Source organism: Aythya marila (assembly GCF_965140915.1).
Source record: "Aythya marila genome assembly, chromosome: 17".
NCBI lineage: Eukaryota > Metazoa > Chordata > Aves > Anseriformes > Anatidae > Aythya > Aythya marila.
In genome coordinates, this window is record NC_139058.1 from 6,122,879 (window position 1) to 6,141,677 (window position 18,799).

The 18,799-nt window shown below is 44.8% G+C and overlaps 1 protein-coding gene across 5 annotated transcripts in view; it reads left to right on the forward strand.

Annotated features, from left to right (window-relative positions):
- Positions 1-6,691: 6,691 nt before the first annotated feature.
- Positions 6,692-18,799, forward strand: part of MED13L (mediator complex subunit 13L) — a 191,721-nt gene continuing 179,613 nt past the window's right edge. For 4 of the 5 annotated variants that reach the window (XM_082774462.1, XM_082774463.1, XM_082774464.1 and 1 more), the window contains exon 1: positions 6,692-7,279. In XM_082774462.1, coding sequence (XP_082630588.1) covers positions 7,208-7,279 — 72 coding nt within the window. In that variant the 5' untranslated portion in view covers positions 6,692-7,207. The remainder of the gene's footprint in view (positions 7,280-18,799) is intronic. The other variant, XM_082774466.1, reaches the window with a different exon arrangement.

Below are 18,799 nucleotides of genomic sequence, written 5' to 3' on the forward strand. Positions count from 1 at the left end.
TGCTTAAATCATGCTCCCCTTTTATTCTGGAGTACTTTCAGTTGTCGTTTTCTCCTTTCTGGTTTTCCAAATAGCTTGTTTGCCTCAGTCCTACAGAATATTTAAATGAGAATTCACAATTGTGTCTCACAGAAACCAGCAGGGCATGCTGATGCACAAAACTGTTCTTTACCTCCAACTAAAAATAAACACACTCCTTGGGCAGCTCCCTTGTTGTAAGTCCTTGCTGGCCATCACCCCATGTGGAGACTTCGACCACTTACACATCAGCTTTGCAAAGGTCCTTGTGGTGTGTGTATATATATATATATATATATATTATTTTTTTTAAGTGAAAGCTTTCTACCACATCAATAGCATTTTGACTTTCAGATTGGACATCATACACGGGACTGCCTAAAGCTTTAATTATTAATCTTATTTAGTACTATTTTCAACTATTATTTTTAGCATGGTATTTTCTTGAGAGTAACGGTTTGCATTTGGCTATGATTTTATTCATCCCTTCCAGTTACACCTGAAATGTCATCTAAATATCACCATGACATGGGAAAGAAATCAGGGTACTTCTCTGCTCCTGAATTAGTTTTATCCTGCCATCCAAAACCACCTTGTAAAGAGTTTCCTTATTTTTTTTTTCTTCTTGAATTGTTTGCTGGCAACTTAAACTTAATGTGACCAAAGTTAGCCATCCTTTGTCCCTGACTCCCTTGCTTCTGTCACTAGTAAAGGCACTGTGTTATTGATATTGCTCTTTATAACAAGTCAAGCACCTCTGGCACCTTCCTGCCTTTCGTTGTTCATTCCTTTGCTCATACCAGTGGTCACCACTCTTACTCTGCTCCTGCTACTACTTCATCCTTAATAGTAAGAAATGACCTTTGCTCTTCCTTGCCGGTAGAAGACCTTACCTAGGCTCCTCTTGCCTGCCCCTGCTTCCTTTCCTGCCTCTCTTCTCTCTTTTACAATCCAGAAAATGAGGAAATACTAAGGTAATTCCTCTGATTTTTGATAAAAATATAGGAGCGTTTTCTTGTAACCCCGTATGCAGATTTCCTCCTGCTTCACCAGGGTAAGTGTAATGGTTCATGGTAATTGTAATTATGGCTCTCCTATTAACCTGGACTTTTCTTCTCTTTTCACTTTGCGAATGATACGACCTTCAGTTAATCTGTGTCCTCTAAAACAGTTTGAAGATTTCTTTCAACATTATCTTCCAGGTGTGTAAAACTTCCCAAAATTGCCTTTCCAGGTCATTAACCTTTCCTCAAACTACTCCTTAATAGGCACTGTTACCACAGTCTTCATTATGAGCAAATAAAGTGAATTTCAGGGAATTTTCAGGTGTATAATTCTCAGAGATGTGTTGAGACATTGACCTCTGCCACCTGCGTGCTTTTCTGAACCCCACCAGGGCCTGACCCTGAGGCAGCTGTGCCATGTGAGGTTTGTTCACCTAAGAAATTCCAGGGACATCAACAGATTTAGTGGGGTGAAGCTGTTTGTTTCTGAGGGCATTTGCAATATTCCTGCAGAATAGCAGCTGGGGGGGGGTCTGGCATCACATCTGGCAGTAGCCTGTATTTCATCTTTTCTTTATCCAGGACAAGGAACAGAAACTCCGTGAAGTCCCAGCAGATGATCCCTGCTGCCGTTGATTGTGAAAGGACAATATTCAGGTACCAGAGAACGCAAAAAACCTCAGACAGCCTCTCTTGGGCAGGTTTGGGGTCACGTGAGATGTGGTTGTATTGCTTTTGTGCACGATAAAATAATCTGCTACTCGTTTTGATTAAAAATACACTGAGTGTCTATAGCTATTCCTATACTTAGGGTGATCATAAACAGACCGCCTGGATTTATCTTGCAATGTTTATTGATAACGATGGTGAACAAGGATGACTAATTCAAAGGCCACAGTCTAATCGCTCGCTGGGCTTAAACTGTGGGCCTCATGTACTACTTCTCTACAAACAGATCTTTTATTGATGTGTTTATTTTCCTCTTAGGTAAAAGTACCTCCCTTCAGAAACACGGTGTCTTGTTGTAAAGCTGAGGTAATTTTTTATCTTTATTGATACAATGAATAAATTTACTAATATAGCCAGTCACATATCTTAATGATATTAAAAAGTTACTTAACATGCAATCTCTAGATTATGAATGTTTAAAAAAATATCCCAAAGGACTGTTTAGTATGGATTTAATGTATGATTTTTTTAAAAAATTATTTTTATGTTAAAATTAAATGCTGTTAATTTATTCATGTCAGTGAACTATTTTTCTTTTCTTTTAAGTGTTCAATTTGTGGAAGTAAAGACATTTGGTTTAAAAACAAAACCATTATGTGTTCTTATTCATAACCACTTGAACAAAAAATGTAATTACTGGATAAATTAAAAAACACTTAAGAAATGTATGCAGCCTCATAAAAAGTAGACAATGAGCCTACTGGAAACATGTTTGAAATTAGCCTGTTCAGCTGCACTGTATTGCAAAAACATGCAGTAACAAACTACATGAATCATGGACAATGAACTTCTAAAATTGTTGGGGTTTTGAAATCACTAAATTGAGAAGATTTCATTTAAGAGCATCTCATGGGTGGGCGGGAGGATCTAAACATTTATTTTTTGACTTGGAGAAAAGTTAAAGACCATTTACTTGTACTATATTCATAATTTTATTCTCCTCATTTTCCTCTACCCTACCCTTTCCATTACTGGGAATTGTAGGCATCTGGAGAGGAAAATGTGGGAAACGGTAAAAATGATGCTTGATTAAATTAGACACAAGACAATCCTTATTTATACTGCAAAAGCTAGAAGTTGTGCTAGTGAATAGCCATAGTGTCTATCTCAAATGTGTGAAAAATTACGAACACTTCAAAAAAAAAAAATCCATTTGCAGCTCTTCCAGCTAATGATTAAAATTGTCCAGAATTTATCTGAAACTTTTTATCAAGACTGTCAGTCACAACAAGCAAGCTCTTATTTTTATATTCCTGGAGGTTAAAAAAACAAACACAAGTGTATATAACATTAAAATAAACCTTTCATTTTTCTTACAAAGTTTGCAAATCTTGGTTTTCTAAGTGTAACTTCAGTTAGAAAAATCCTTATAGATTTATCTTTATTAAGCTATACAACTCAAAAATAAAATTTGAGCAGAGAAATACAAGATTATCTTTCTCTTATTGATTTTTGTTGCCTTGCATTTTGAAGTAATTTGTATTGATCATGTCTTTGTAATATTTGGATGTCAGAGAAGAGGCTAATTTCTAAGAAAATTTGAAAATGACAAGATGTAGAATTATACAAAGTCAGTAGCATAGCTACCACTGTTGCATTTCAGTTAGGATTTGGACTTACTCTCATACAAACATGTGGGCCTATCTTGACAATAATGACTGTGCTGGAAACAACAATTGAGAGGGGGGTGTTTTGGCAACTTAGGCTTCTAAGCATTTCTTTTGCCTAGAAATGCATTATCTGACGTGAAATGCCAAACACTTCTTCTTTTTGATACTGATGAAACTTGGCTGACCTCCAGTACTGCTCCTGGTGTAAGAAGGGCCAAACTCATAACCCTGCCTGAATCCAGTGCTCGAGCCAGTTGTATTGCTCAAGTAAATATTTTTGTTATAAATCTGCTGTGCTTAAAAGCACAGCAAAGTTGACGTACCTTAATAACAATAAACCCAAGCGATTGCTTGACATTTTAGATTTGCTTTAACTTCCTGACATCTTTGTTTTTTCCTCCATGTTTAGTTTGAAGCAGAAGCAACACCTGCTGGTGAAAACAAAGTCTACGAAACTGCTGAGCCATCCTCCTGGAAGAACAGGTTTGATCATTACTGTAGGCTTTAGTAAGGTGTTGTAGAATAAAATAATCTTGCCTATCTCTATTTGGACTCTAATTCTGGGAGGTGTCCAGAAGGGTAGGTAACTGGCTCCTTTCCAGAGCACTTACCAGTAGTGAGGGGTAAGTGTGACACAGCTGATCTCCAGGAGGCTGGAAACTCCTTTCTAGTTCAGAGTTTTGGTCTTGCTGCTTGCAGTTTAATGCTGGCAGAATTAATTAGAAAGTTCCTATACCTTGCTACTACAGAAAAACGGTTGTTTGGTTAAGATCGGAAACCCAATGGTGTTGGGCATGTTCATTGATAAGTTGGCAGTAAAAGAAAACAGGGAATAAAACTTGAATACCCTGAGTTGGGAAACACGTTCCACCACATACCATCTAGGATAATTATGCATGAGCAAGTGTCACCTGTGCTTGTATATGATATCCCTAAGTGGAACAACTTCTGTTCTAAGTAACACTATTGACAGAAGACAGCAAGGGAACTCTCCTGGTTTGGTACACAGAAGTGAATGATTAGGCTATAGTGATTTCTCTTGTCTGATAAATTGAACATAATATGAAGTCAAGTAACCAGTAAAAGACTTAAAGAGATGGTATCTTTTTTTCAGTTTAAAAACAAATTGAACTTTGCAATGCAGAGACGTGGCCAAAACTTTAAACTGATAGCTCTGCACAAATGCAAACAGAACAGCAAATCTTTGACTTTAAAACATTCGCTCACAAAGGGAATGTAATTACACTGAAAGATATTTAGTTTAAGGAGTTGTTAGCTTTCAAAAGAATCCTGAAAAAATGGCAGAAGCAGCAGTGTGAGTATATTAACATTTATCCCCCAAAACCAGATTTGAATTATGTGTTAGGCCGCAGTGGGGGTTATCTTAAGATCAGGAGAAAATCAGGCACAGTAGGTCATTTTACTTGCGAGATACAGAAGAGAAATGCTGACAAGTGGGTGTACCGTTTGGAGGGTAAGCAGTGCATGGAGGAAACATGAATACACTGGTCTGCAGGGTCTAATCCTGCACACTGTTGTTGCTCTCTGGGATAAGTAATAAAGTGATCCTCGATTTCAAAATATTTTTATAATAAGAAAAACATTATTTTTTTCCTGTTAATGTTCTATTTCAGAAATGGAACGGATGCTTTGTGAAAGTGTTTGTTGTACCCTAGGCATTACTTAATAATTGGACTTATAACTGAAGCAGGAGTGTATTAATTTGGAAGGGTGTGTTTTTCAACCTTTGTGGTTAACACGTGTTGCTTGACAAATTTGCAAGTGTCACATTGTGTTCTCTGTTTATGAGACTTGTCTCTAAAACAAAGGGGAGTAATATGGACCAGAGTACTCTACTCTGCTGATTCTGCTCTGCCAGCTTGCAGCAAGTGCTTCCTAGAATATTGGCAGTTTGACTACTTTGTCAGCTTTGTCCCTTACCAATTCGGAGCTTTCACAACACCTTTGTGGCACTTTGATCTCCTGCATGAAATGAAGGAAGGTAAAAAGCTCTCCCTAGGGTGAGTTTGGAGTTTATTTGGTGATTTAGCATGTTCAAAAATAAAAAGTGCACTTGTAGCTGAACGTGAATATTTAAATTGTGTGTTTGGAAACACCAGCAGAGCCCCAGCCCTTGCAAGACAGAATCCTGTTTGGTGTGACAGTGACGTGAACGGGGCACAATAGATTTGTCGGTGGCAGAACGCACGCCGTGAGAACGCCGGCCTGGGTGGAAATTTTCTTTTAGCCCAAATTCTCTCTCTCGCTGTGTGCGTAAGTTGGGTGAATGGCAGTGATGCCTGTTTGTCTTAGAGGTTTGTTACTGTGAGGTAAGTCCAAACAAACGCCATTCAGTCGTTAGAACAGATGCTAATCTTCTTAATTTATTACAAAGAAAATAAATTGAAAAGCAAAAAAAAAAAGCCTAAATAAGATTAAAAATCGTGATAAGGAAAGCTGCCATTAGGCACGGAGGGAAAACTTTTCCCACTGAATGACAGCACTGGAAACGTGCTACATTTTCTACGGAATCATAGAATGATTCTATAGGTCCTATGATTCTATGATCCTATAGATCCTGTGATCCTATAGGTTCTATGATCCTATAGATTCTATAGGTTTGTTGATCCTATAGGTTCTATGATTCTAGATTCTATGATCCTAGGATTCCATAGATACTATACGTTTTATAGATTCTATGACTATAGATTCCATGATTATATAGTTCCTATAGATCCTACAGATTCTATGGGTTCTACAGTTCTATAGATTCTATGATCCTGTTTCTGTCCCAAAGCTTGAGTTTCTACACAAACTTTGTTTTTTGGACAGTGACAGTCGCTTTCTGTCCCCCGTGCAGGGCGCAGCAGCCGGTCCGTGTGAGGTTCAGGCTGCTGAGCTGTGACCTGCACCTGTGGGTTCCTCTGGGCTGGACCCAGCGGGACACTGGGGATGTAGAAAATCCCCAATTTTGGGCTTTCTTATGAACAAAATCCGCAATAATGACACGAGACAGCTTCACCCTGCGGCGTGCCCCCCCCTCCCGCAGCCTCTACACTGCCGGGGTGCCCACCGGCCTCCCCAGACCCCCATTTCCCTCGCCCCCCCCCCAGTCACCCCAACCCCCGAGCGCGCTCCCGCCTGCGCGCCCCCGGCGGGGCGGGGCCGCGAGCCGTGAGGGGAGGGAGGGGAGCGAGTGGGCGGAGCCTTCCGCCGCGCCCCGCCCCCCTCCCGCCGCGCGTCACGTGTGTCGGCGGCGCCCAATGGCGAGGCGCGGTGCGGCGGGCGGCCGCCATTGCTGTCAGAGCGGCGAGAGGCAGCGGCGGGTGCGCGAGGGCGGCCGGGCGGGGCCGCAGCGGGGCCGCCGCCAGCAGCGCTCCCGCGGCCGGGCCCGGGCCCGGGGCCGCCGCCGCCGCCTCTCCTCGTCCCCTTCCTTCCCCTCCCTCCGCTCCCGGCCTCCTTCGGCCGCAGCAGCGAGCGGAGGAGCCGCGGCCTCCGCCGGGCGGCGCCCCTCCGCTCCCCGCCGCCTGCAGGCCGCGGAGCCGCTCCGCCCGCCGCCGGGGGGGGGCCGCGGCTGGGCGCTGAGGGAGGCCCCCCCCCTTCTTCTTCCTCCTCCTCCTCCTCCTCCTCCTCCTCGCTTCGCCCCCCCTCCACCTCCCCGCCGGGGGCCCCCTGGAAGCAGCGCCGCCCCGGCCTCTCCTCCGCCGCCTCACGCCCCCTGCCGGCCGCGCTGCCCCCCCCCTGCCCCGGGCTGGGGTCGGGGCTTAGCGCCCGCTGCTCCCCCAGCCCCGCCGGGCCCGGCCCCTCAGACATGCCCCGCTCCGGCGGCGCGGCTCGCCGAGGATCATGACGGCGGCGGCCAACTGGGTGGCGAACGGGGCCAGCCTGGAGGACTGCCACTCCAACCTCTTCTCGCTGGTGAGTGGGGTCACCGGGAAGGGTGAGGGGGGGGGGGAGACAAATGATTTGGGTACCGGGGGGGAGGTGGGTCGCGGCCAGCACCCCCCCCCTCAGGGGGGGTTGTTTTAGAGCCCCGCTAGCGTGGGGCTGCTCCTCCCGCTGGCTCCTCCCTCGGCTCGGCGCCCCGGGGTTGCTTCGTGCTGCTGCGCCCTCCCCGCTCGGCTGCTGGGGGGCAGGAGCTGGATGGAGCGGCCCCCTCCCCGGTAAGGCGCTGCCAGCCCTGGGGGGGTCCCTGCTGGCAGGGACAAGCGCCGTGTCGGGGCTGGGGGCCTCTGCCCTGCCACTGTGTGTGTGGGGCTCGGGTGGGCAGAAACGCTGTTTGTTTGTGTTGTGTTTTTTTTTTTTTTTTTTTTTTTTCGGTGGAGGGAAGCAGCTGAAAATGGTCTCTGGTGGTTGGGCGGCTAGCGGAGATGTCATCCTCCCGTCTGGTTGGCGATCGACAACTTTGTACTCGGCTCGCTTGGTTTAACGCTGCAGGAATTACGTTATCAGCCAGCTGCAGCTTCGTGAGCTAAATTTAAAGCGAGAAAACGGTCTGGTTCCGTGTCAGGGCAAGGCCGCTTGGAAACGGGGTTGTTGCCGTGCCTTATTTTACCTGCCACCTGCAGGAGCTTCGTCCCTTGTGGCAGGGCAGCAGCCGGGTGAGTGGGAGGGCTGCTGGATCAGCCCCAGCCTTCTCCTGCTGCTGGGGCAGGGGGAAGGAGGAGCTCACGGTGCGTGCTGTGGTACGGCTACCACAAACTTGGAACGCAGGCTGGGTAGTGGCATACAAAAGCTATTGGTGGGTAGCATCTCCCTTAGCTGGTGCTCTGGGAGAATTGGAGGTGGGTGAACATGTTGATTTTTAGGTTTTGTTTTCCTTTCCAACAGAAAGGAAGAGACTCATGTTAGCTTTTTTAGGAATTAAGGGGGGGGGGGAAGAAAATGAACTCAAAATGATCAATCTTTTTGTTTAATATTTTTTTTTCTGTTGCTGTATGTTTGTTATTCTGCTCCTGATGGCTTGTTATATCTGTGTGCTTTCTGTATTTTGCTCATACCTACTGAGAATTTGGGACAAGAGCTGTCGTCACTTATGCTGCTAGGAAACTGGCCCAGAGATTCTTCAGTGAGAATAAACGCAGTTCTTATTTCTGGCTCTTTGATGAACTTTTACGTTACTTAGGCTTGTACGTAGGCTTCTGCTTGACAGAGTTTTCTGGGACATGCTGGTGTGTGGCAGCGCTACGTGTGTGGAGGTGCAGGGATTGTTACAGTGATCCTGAATACACGCAGAGAAAAAAAACATAAGCACGAGGGAGACGATTGGATCAGGTTGTAAGAGCGAGGTAGTGAATGTTTATCCTTTACGTGTAGAGTTGTGAGGTCCCCGTTTATTCACGGAAAATCGATTAGCGTGTTTCTGAGGAGCATAACTTCATGTAGCTGCAAACTGCAGGTCTGTCAGCGCCAACGTTAATTGGCGGTGTGCAATTAGCGTGCGTTAGAATGTGGAGTTATTTCATAGTCGCTGTGGTTTGGTCTGTCTGCTTTGTTTTTTCACCCTACTAGGGAAATGTGAAATCTTTACATGGGTGCGTAACACTGTCAAAATAAATCCAGCTGAATTCTTTTGCGAGTGGGCTTACTAATGATAATGAGTTTAACGTGCCACCCTTTAATCTCCCGTGTGACTTTGTGGGAGCTCTCCATACCTGGCGTGCGGTGCTGTGCATCCAACTGCAATGCTTTTATTGTTTCCTGGCCCTGTGTGCAAAAAGTATCCAATTAAATAGTATTTTTAATGTATATACACGCATATATACAAATGCACGGTGACTGGTAGTGTGAGTTACTTTCAGTTACATCAGTGTTTGTCAGGGTTTATGTACCAGTGCAGGGTACTGGGAAAGGAAATACTGACTGGGAACCTGTGGCTGACAGCGGTTGACCTTTTCACCTCAGATTGTCATATTCTTTTAAAAATTTATGAAGTGTTAAAGCTACAGTAGTCTGGGTTACTAATTAGAGAAGCTTTTGCCAATCATTTACTTCTGCAGTGCAGCAGAAGAGGGTGTGCAACCCTGCCAGCCAGGGATGGGAAATCACCCCTCTTTAGGAGCGCGGTGCATTGCGAGGCTGTCCGAAACCTGTCCCACTGGTAGGCGCTGGCTGCTAGAGGTCATTGTTTATCTCCCGCTTTGTTTTGGGCTGGAATCGAGAAGGAATGCTCTCGCCTGGAAAGCTGCAGCTCAGAAATGGGATGTCTGTGTGCTGGTGTTGAGGCACACTTCATCCCACGAGCACTGGTTTCTGTGGAGCGGCATCTTCCCCGCCCAGAGCAGCTCAGGCTCTGCTGCGAGTCTGTGCTGGTCGCTGTCGTGGATTTGGGTTGCTTTGGCAGTTCAGGAATTGTAGCTTATTTTTCTGTCAGCTGCAGGCAGCTTAGAGAGATGACAGACACTGCTTTTTATTTGAGTCTCTTCAGGGGAAATAATTTCTGAAAGTATTTTATGTTTGTATGAAAAACATAACCTAAAGCTTTCTAGTAACGGATTCTGCTTTATCGGTGATGTCCAGAACGTGTGCAGGTTTGTAGCTTACAATATTTCACGTGAGGGGAAGGCGTAGCCTGACGTGAGTCTGACAAACCCAGCTCTGAGCATCCAGCCACTGAAAGAGCTCTCGGGCTTGCGCAGCTGCGTGTCGTGAGGTGTCCCCCTGGACGCGGCGATGCGCAGGGCTGCAGCCTGCGCCGTGCATTGTTCTGTGGTGAGGCAGGAATCCAGCGCCCTTCGAGAAAACGGGGTGGTGTGTGTGTGCTCTGTCGGGCAGGGCAGCGTGCACAAAGACTTCTGAGCTTCTGCTGTAAACGTCAAGCGTCTTTGAGCAAGATGATGCAAGGGCCGCTTTGGATATTTGTCATCGGAGTGCACCTTGGATGAGAACTTGTCTGCGCTCCGTGGAGAGATGGGCTCATTAAAACACACCAGCGGCTGCACTTCTAGCCCAGCAGGAGAAGAAATGATATTTATCCAAACTGTTTCGGCAGCAGTCAAAATGTCTGCTGCTGTTTTGGAAAAAAGACTGTTTGTTTGTCAAAACATTACTTAATAAACCGGCCCTTAACACTTTCTTATTTAAATCCTAATGAAGAGTTGGCTATTAACTACCTCCAGACAAAATGCTGCGAGGTAACATGCTGGGCTTGGAGTTTTAATACCGTCCTCCTCTGAATAATCCTGAATCACAGAGGTAGCCTTACTGAAATTAATTTGGTTCTTCCTGTGCGTAAGGGTTAATCACACAAAGGTGAAGGCTCGCACGAGGTACCGAGACGTTTCCTCACCTGTCTGGCTTTGCTGCTGTGGTGATCAACAGGCACGAGTCGCTCTGGGAAATGGGGCTGAGGTTGCACAATAACTTGTGTGCTGCAGCTGGAGAAAGTGGGCAGCAAGGTGTCAGGAGTAACCGAAAATCTGGAGCAGCTTTCGTGTGATGGAAGGTTAGGTGCCGTGGGAGGCTTCAGCCTGGAGAACACGATGGTGTGCTTGGGAAGCGATACGAATTTATGTAATGCTTCATAGCATCTGCTAGCAAAGAGGTCGGGAGCACTTGTTTGAATGCGTTCTTACAGAAACCTGCTGGAAGAAAGGGATGGAGAGCAGGGATTTGGTCTTTGCTCCTTTTGGTTCTCTAAGCCGAACTTACAGGGTCGCTGGGGGGGTTCTGCGTTCGGCTCACCAGCAGTGACAGGAGCCGACTTTGATCAGTGGGTCTTGTGGCTGTTTTCATAGTGAAACTGAAAGGGGCCAAGGGGATGCAAGAGGGTGTTTGAAATTCGTGCTTAAAGGTTTTTTGTGGCATCTGAAAGCAAAGGTCAGGAATGCAGAGATTGCTGTAGAAGTTCTCTGTGGTGGTGCATAACTATCAGTAAAAGACTTCATCGTAAATGGTTGGTTGCCCAACCAAATCCATAAGCAGTAGGAAACGAACCTGTATTAGCTCTTGGTTATAAACGCGGGGCTGCAAGGCAGGTAGGATGCTGCCTCTCTCCGTGGTAGGTATTGTGCTTGTTTCACATTCTATGGAGGTGTGACTTTATGTATATATTTTTAAGAAATGGAATTAACTTCTGAAACTTCCCAGCACTATTGGATTCTTCAGTTACTTTTTCTTCTGAGTTTTATTGGGTAACAGGATAGAAGTAGGAAAGCTACACTAGAAAGCTTGCTCACTTTAATCTCACAGGAGATTATTTATTTGGAATTGGAAGAATCTCCAGGGGTAGACTTTTTTGTCCTGTTGGAGAGTATTCAGGAGTTTAACGGCGTCCCTCCAGGTGTGAACTTAAAGAAAATAGCTGTGGGTTCCCAAAGAGGTTGGGGCCAGAGCGGCCTTCAGAGCGGTGCTACCTTTAGCCTGCCCCCCCCCTTGGGGATGGAGTCGATGTGTTGGGTAACCGACCTCTTCTGAATAACACACAAGGAAAATCAGGAGGAGTTATATTTGTGGATCAGGACAAGGCGTGCCCAAGGGTCCCGAGCTAGCCAGTGGGAAATATTTGAGAGAGGATTTCTTGACCTCTTGATGAGGTTCTGAGCACACACACGGGGCTGGGAAACCTTGCCCAAGGACCGCATCCTGCTTCTTGTAGCAGCATGAGTCCTTTGCAGAGAGGGCTGCTGTCAGCATTAGCACAACTCAGAAAATACATTGCAGTGATGCGGCTGACCTGCTTATCTAGGATTTTTTTTTTTTTTTTTTTTTTTTTTTTTTAGGAAACACAACTTTCACTTGCTCTATCGCTAGCTGAAAAAACCTTTCTGGATGTTTCTACATAACTGGTGCAGCATTGACATCAGAACCCCGGTTCTCAACAACGTTTTGATCCCAAGGTTTTTTTCTTTCCCTTCTGCTTCTGAGAGCACCTCCTCATGTGAGAGAGATTAAAGAAGGAACTCTTTAATCCTATACGTAGACCTTTCTTCTATTATTTTCCTTCTTTGCAATACAATTATCTTGAAGAAATCTATAGAAACTGAAATCTTTAAACTTCAGGGAAGAAAATTCTGTGAGATAGCTGCTAGCTGTTAACTGGATCGGGTTGGTCACCAGGTGAAAAAGGAATTTTTATGGATGTTCTTCCCTTTTCTTTGTATCTCTAATTATTCAGAAATGCTATTCCTTGGTGAAGGGTGTGTGTGTGTGTGTAGATAGACTGCTCTTCAAATGCCCGGAGGTATCAATGTTACAGGCATGGCATACTTTGTAATCAGCCGAACACTTGTGCTTGTTGGGGAAAGCTTTCTGGTTGCAGCTGAGAGCTCTCAACCTTCTGTCTCTGCTCTGCCTTGGTTGCTGCAGGGAATCCCCGCCCCGTCTTCACTTCTACCCCCTTTGCTGTGGCAGCATCCTTTTGTCTGTTTGCCTAAACCATCCCTGCTCTTACCAAGAACGCTGCTGCAGTTTTCTGTCCCATCCTGTGGCTGGGACCGTGTTGTGCCCCTGCTTTCTCTCGTTGTCTTCCCTTGCTCTTGCATCTCCTGCATTACTGGGACTTCTTCCAAAGGTGTCAGCCCTGTTCTGCCTTTGATTTTTTTTTTTTTTTTTTTTTTTGGTTTGTACCAAGTGAATCCTAACTCCCATAGGTGCTGTTGTCATCAAAAGTGAACTACCATCTTTTGATTGTTTTCCTATTTTTTTCTAGCTCGTGGTGTTTGAGGAAGGTTACCAGTCGATGTCCATGGACTTAACTGCATTGCTGCCCTGAACCCTTTCTTAATCTTGTGTGTGTGATGCCTGCAGGCAACTGAGTAGCTCTGGCTAGGTGCAGGTCTGTCCTGGCTCTTGTCCTGAGGCCGACCAGCTCAGCTTTGTACTCTTTCGATCCCCGTATTCCTTCCCCCCTTCGTGTTCTCTGCGTGAGCCGTGCGCTGCTGTTTTCCCGCAGAGTCCAGCACAGTGGGATTTGGGACTTGGTGGTGCCATGGTAACACAAATAATATGAAAAAAATACTGCACTGATTAGAAGCATGCTTGTTTTAGTGTTATCCTGCCAGTTTTTAAAGTGCACGAGTGTTTTCCCACATCCCAGTCCTTCTTGATTTGTTTATACAGAGCGTGTATTTACGCGGGGGGCATCCTTCTTGCTCAGCCCAAGTTTCGCTACTGCTTGCATTTGAAGCTCCTCTCTCCCAGCATTTCCTGCCATCAGCTGGCAGTTTCCAAGAGATCTCAGCTAATAAAGACATATTCCTCTACCAGACCCCACAGCACCCCTCAAACACGGTGCTGAGCTAGATTCCCTCTGCAGGCGCTGTGAGGTGCGTACGCAATGCTCCTGATGGCTGTGTGCGTCGCTTCCTGCCAGGGCTTCAGTGGGTTATGTGGTCTGGGGTTTTTGTGCTCTAAAATGGTGATGACGACTGAAAACAGACCATTTTGCCTTGTAGTACGTTTAACTTTTGGTTCAGGAGCTTTCTCTGCTTGTTACACCGTAAGGTGATGCCTGTGTTTTTGTAGATGACAAATCTAAGAGGTCTAAGTGCTCTTTTTGTTGGCTTGTTTGGGGATTTTTGATTAGTTTTGATAAATCCTGACTTGCTTCCTACCTCAGACAGTGTTATTTCTCACTGACTCATTTGTGGCTTAATTAACTTTCCAAAACAGAATTGCAATGGCGCGTATGGAAATACAACCTGAGCTTTTAGTGGCATTCTCTCCTTTGTTTCTTTGAAACAGGAAATTTTGTGTGTTGCTGTTGTGTAATGTGCCTCTAGGCAATATTTATGTTTATGTGATTAACACAGATGAGGTCAAACATACACAAAGGCCTTGTCCCCATGCTGAGGAACGAATATAATTAACTTATGAAAATGGAGAAAAATGGCTGGTCCCCTAAAATTAATTTTTAAGTGTAAGATATGACATGCTTTTATTTCTGTGTCACTTCTAGGTACTTTCTTCTCTCTCCAACCACAGTTGCAGTGTAATGTATTGCTCTCAGCTTTCTATGAAAGGAAAATAATATTAATTACAGGGAAAAGTTGTGCTTCCCCTCGACCCTTTCATTTTTCTCCCTCCCCCTTCATTCTTTTCTATGCTTTAGTGACCATGAAAGGATTCACGAGCTCACGTTTAAGCCCAGATCAGGCTACTGACATAGTGAAAACCTCTTCCTCTGAGCTCTTGCCCTGTACCCCTGACTCCTTCCTCCCCCCGCCAGTGTTGGGCAGCAGCATGGGTTGCAGCCAAGTCTGAGTGGCTTTGTGACCCCAACCGTGTGTCAGAGAAGGACGCTTAAAGCTTGTTCAGTAAAACTCTACTTAATTCATCCTTCAGTTGCAAAGGAGTTACGCTGCAGGCAATGCCTTGTTGTTCTTATTGCTCTCTGTTTGTGCATAAAATACAATAATTTGTCAGGACAGAGGATCGAGAAGAAAACTTGGAGGTAAAGTCCCCTATACTACTGATCCAGGTGTTTGCAGTCCTCTGTTTTTTGGTAACGGTGCTTTCAGAGCTAACGGGTATGAGATACAAGTTTCAAAATGTGTTGGATTGTGACAGTACCAAACCTTATTTTTTTTGTCCTTGGAGTCTCTAGTTTACTCGGAAGCTTTCAGATCTCATCTGGTACATCTGCACTTGCTTAGGGTTGGGTTTTTCTAAGTCTCAGTTCACAGTCATAGATGGTCCGCACTGCTACTGAATTTGTAGCTGGGGCTAGGCAAGCTATGAAATCAATTCCAGGAATGTCTTGCAGTAACCATGCCAAACACTTTTATACAAAAAAAAAAAATAATTTATTTGCTGGCAGAGTAGGTTAATTGGTTAAATGACTTTGTTCTGAATTTGCTGGTTTCATTGTAAGCCTGGTGTTTCTGATTATTTAATTCTGTTTGTGTGTTTTAATACAATTTTAAGTTGAGTTCTCTGAATTTCCAGAATTTCCTGCTGGTAAAAGGTGCTGGATCCTTATATTTGCAGCAGTGACAGTCAGAAAGTTGGCAAAGTGAATCTACATGACCAGTCATGTAGTGGATTTACGCACTTCGTTCTATATTAAGGAAGATTCATATGGAAGAATTCTTGAGAGGGGTAGGCTTTGCCTTTTTTTTTTCTCCTTTTTTTTTTTTTTTTTTTTTTTTTATAAGGCTAAGGGCTTTTGGCAGACTGCCTACCAGTTCAGGCATTCCGTGCTGTCCCCACTAAGGGTGGATGGTGTTGGTGTTGGTGCTGGAGGACGGAGGCTGCCCAGCTGCGGATGTGCCGCCGTGACCGTCCCAGCCTGCGGCGAGGAGGCTGGGCCAGGGCCGGTTGGGGCAGGCAGCGCGAAGCAACCACGTGAGCTGCTGGTGGTGGTCACGAAGCAGCTGCTCTTAGATGTGGTGTTCAAAAATGTTCGAGTTCTCAGCTCTGAGATGCCTTTTTTTTTTAATAAGGGAAGAAAAGGAACTGCAGTCTTTAACTCAGTAGGCCAAAGTTTACTCTGCTTGGGTTGTTATTTCCTCTCCCCCCCTTCTCCTCCTTTTTACTGCCCATATGTCAGATTACTTGGTTTGGGAAACATCTGATAGTCCATTGTATGACTCTGATGTTTGATATTTCCTTCCTTCAGTTAAAAATAAAAAGTTAAAGTTGGGGAAGAGAGAAGATTCCTTCATTTACTTGCAGATTTGCTATTAATTTCTCTTGTTGCTGTTGATATGTCTTTCTGTCTTCTTCTTTCAACTTCTTCTGGACAACTTCTTTTCTGTGAGAGGGGATTTACTTATTTTAAAATTTGGAGAGTGGGCAGTTACTTAGTTTGATTATGGCCTTTTGAAGGGAATGTGGAAACCTAATCCTTCACTCCCTCTAGAGCGAGGGAAAGGATTATTTGGTTAGTACGTTGCACATTTGTTTGCTTTCTTTTGTGTGCTATCTGAAGTGGCTGCAGAGTGCAGTGGTAGTTCCCATTTTATTATCTGTTCTCAGCTGTCTGCTCGGAAGCACAATATAATGGGTTCCCTTTTGTGAAGAAACTGGCTGGAGTGCTGTGGAGCTCTGTGCTATCTTTTGGCCTGCTCAGTAAAATCGTGGCATAGCCTGACCTGCAGAGGTTCAGCGAACAGAGTATTAGGGAGACCTTACCACAAATCTTCTTTAAGTGCATCAACCACAAAAGGAGAGTTTTACAAGCTATCCTAGGAGCTGGATTACGGGTTAGTAAACACGTAAACCTAGGGTCTGTTAAAATGTAAATAAAGCATTTAGTTCCTTCTGTCTGTTGACCTGGAGAAGACGTTGTGCTTCCAGACATTATAAAGCATACATTGATAGATGTTTGTTTATTCTCCCTGCTCACTTTTGACACGGGTAAGCTTCATTCCCCTTCCCTTATTCCACATAAAAATGCCCAAAGCAAAATCAAAACCCACCATGTCTTGTTTTTAAATGCTTTTGTCTGGTTTTGGTTTAAGGGGTAGGGATGTTATCCATGTAGGCAGATTGATCTCACCTAGTAGCTAGCACCCAGTGAAACCTGGGTTCCTACCTATTTGCTACCTGTTTTGTTGTTGAAATTGGCTTTGCAATTTCCCTTTCTCATGCTGTGGCTCTGACATGACAATGTCCTGGTTCTTGCACTCAAACCGGTAAGCAGGGGTGCGTGCGAGTGCATGCCTGTGCGAGATTGGGTCACGTGCCTACCTGAGGTGTTGCTATCATATTTCACTTTCCTTATCTTGTGTATCTCGAATATTTTTGACTTGAAAGCATCTTTTCAAGTAGTGGCTAAATCTCAGTCTTTTGGCTGCTGGCCACGCTTATCACATTATCCTTGTACATCTCTGGTGAACCTCATTGCAGTCTTTATGGTGGAAGGAAGAGAGCTGGAGCACCAGGCACCAGTTTGGCACCATGCAGTTAAGGGGCTGGAGATCTGTTGAGCAAAGCCATTTGCTGCAGTAGAAAGATGTTGATGTACCCTAAAGGTCATCTTCCAAAAATTCCTTATTTTTTTTCTTGCTTGTGTAAACCCCACTCCTGATTTATGCCACCCATATTAAGTCAGTGTGTTAATTCAGTGTAGATTTCTTCCACTGTGTGTAATCTTTAAGCTCTTCTCGGTGGGCTCTTATCCTTCCGACTCTAATTTTGTAAGCAGATTTTGTTGTTTAGCAGGTTTCCTCCTCTCCCCCTTCATTTTATCATCTGTGAAAATGTTGAAAAACACTTTTCTATGCATTGATTCCAGGTGTTTTCTGCTGTGAAAGTGGAAGACTTTTCAAGTCAAGTGGCTATTTACCTGCAGGAGTGCTTTTCCCTCATGGCCTGTGCTTATTTGGCTTCTTTATTAATAAAGTATATGCTGATTTCTAATAAACATTTGAGAATATTTATTAAGGTCTTTCATTTCCACAGATTCTCCTTCTCTAATGGAATGTTTAAGAAATTCTGGGTTATAGCTGTCTGAGATGCTGGACTCTAGGGAGGTGCTGTTCTTTATGTCATCGTGCACTTCTTTCTTCTGCTGTGTTTTATTTTAGACTTCTCATTTTCCTATTTAACCCTGAAGTTCTGTGACTGTTGGGGTATATATCTGCAGTTTGGGCCTTTGTATCAGGTTACTTTCTTTTATGATTGCCACTCAGAATTCTTTGTTGGCAGCTTCTCCATCTGCCAGGACTACTGAAACGAGCATTAAACTGGAGCCCGTTTACATTCTCCACTGGAAAAGCTGGTAACCACCTCCAATTCCTATTGAGACTGGGGTGACTTCTGTTTTTTGAGCAATCTGCTAACCTTCCTAGCTGCCTCTTCTCCCTCATACCCCTCCTTGGCGTTGCGCTGACATCTAGGAGGGGAGGGGAAGAAATTTTTCTGTCGCTACTGGTTAGTTTTTAGGCATAGCAGCTCCCACTGTTTGTGGCTCTTACCAATGGTATGTGTGGACTTTGTTCTAAATATCTTGGTTTTCTGGTCGTCAGGACCACGATGCAGTATCTGAAATGTTCTCAGGCACAGGACTCCATCAGGAGTACTTCTGATAATAGGATTTTGCTTACAGCTAAATCCTTCACAGAGACGTGCAAAGATAAAAGATGACCTACGAGTACCCTGATGCTGCTGCTTGTCACCAACAGCTCTGAAGTAGCAGCGTTCAGATAATCTGCTCCAGGGGGAGAGGGCAGCGTGCTGTGGGGCGAGGAGAGGGATCCGGCAGAGAGCAGTTTGGGGCATGCTGCGTGCTGGGGTGTACTCAGGTGCTTGCTGGCTTTTGAGAAGAAAAGAACAAAAAAGGGGTAACTTGTTCATTCTTTTTTTCAAATGATTGTTAGTGGCTCTCCTTTGTTTTCCAGCCACTTGACAGTGTGTGTGGAGAAGGAAGGGAATGAAGTCTGGCATCATTCTGTTGCTGATCAGGTGCATACGTAGGAATGGTGCTCAGCCCAGCTGATGGCTCCGCTCTTTGAAGCGTTCAGCATTACATGGACTTTCTGTTGGCCGTGTGAA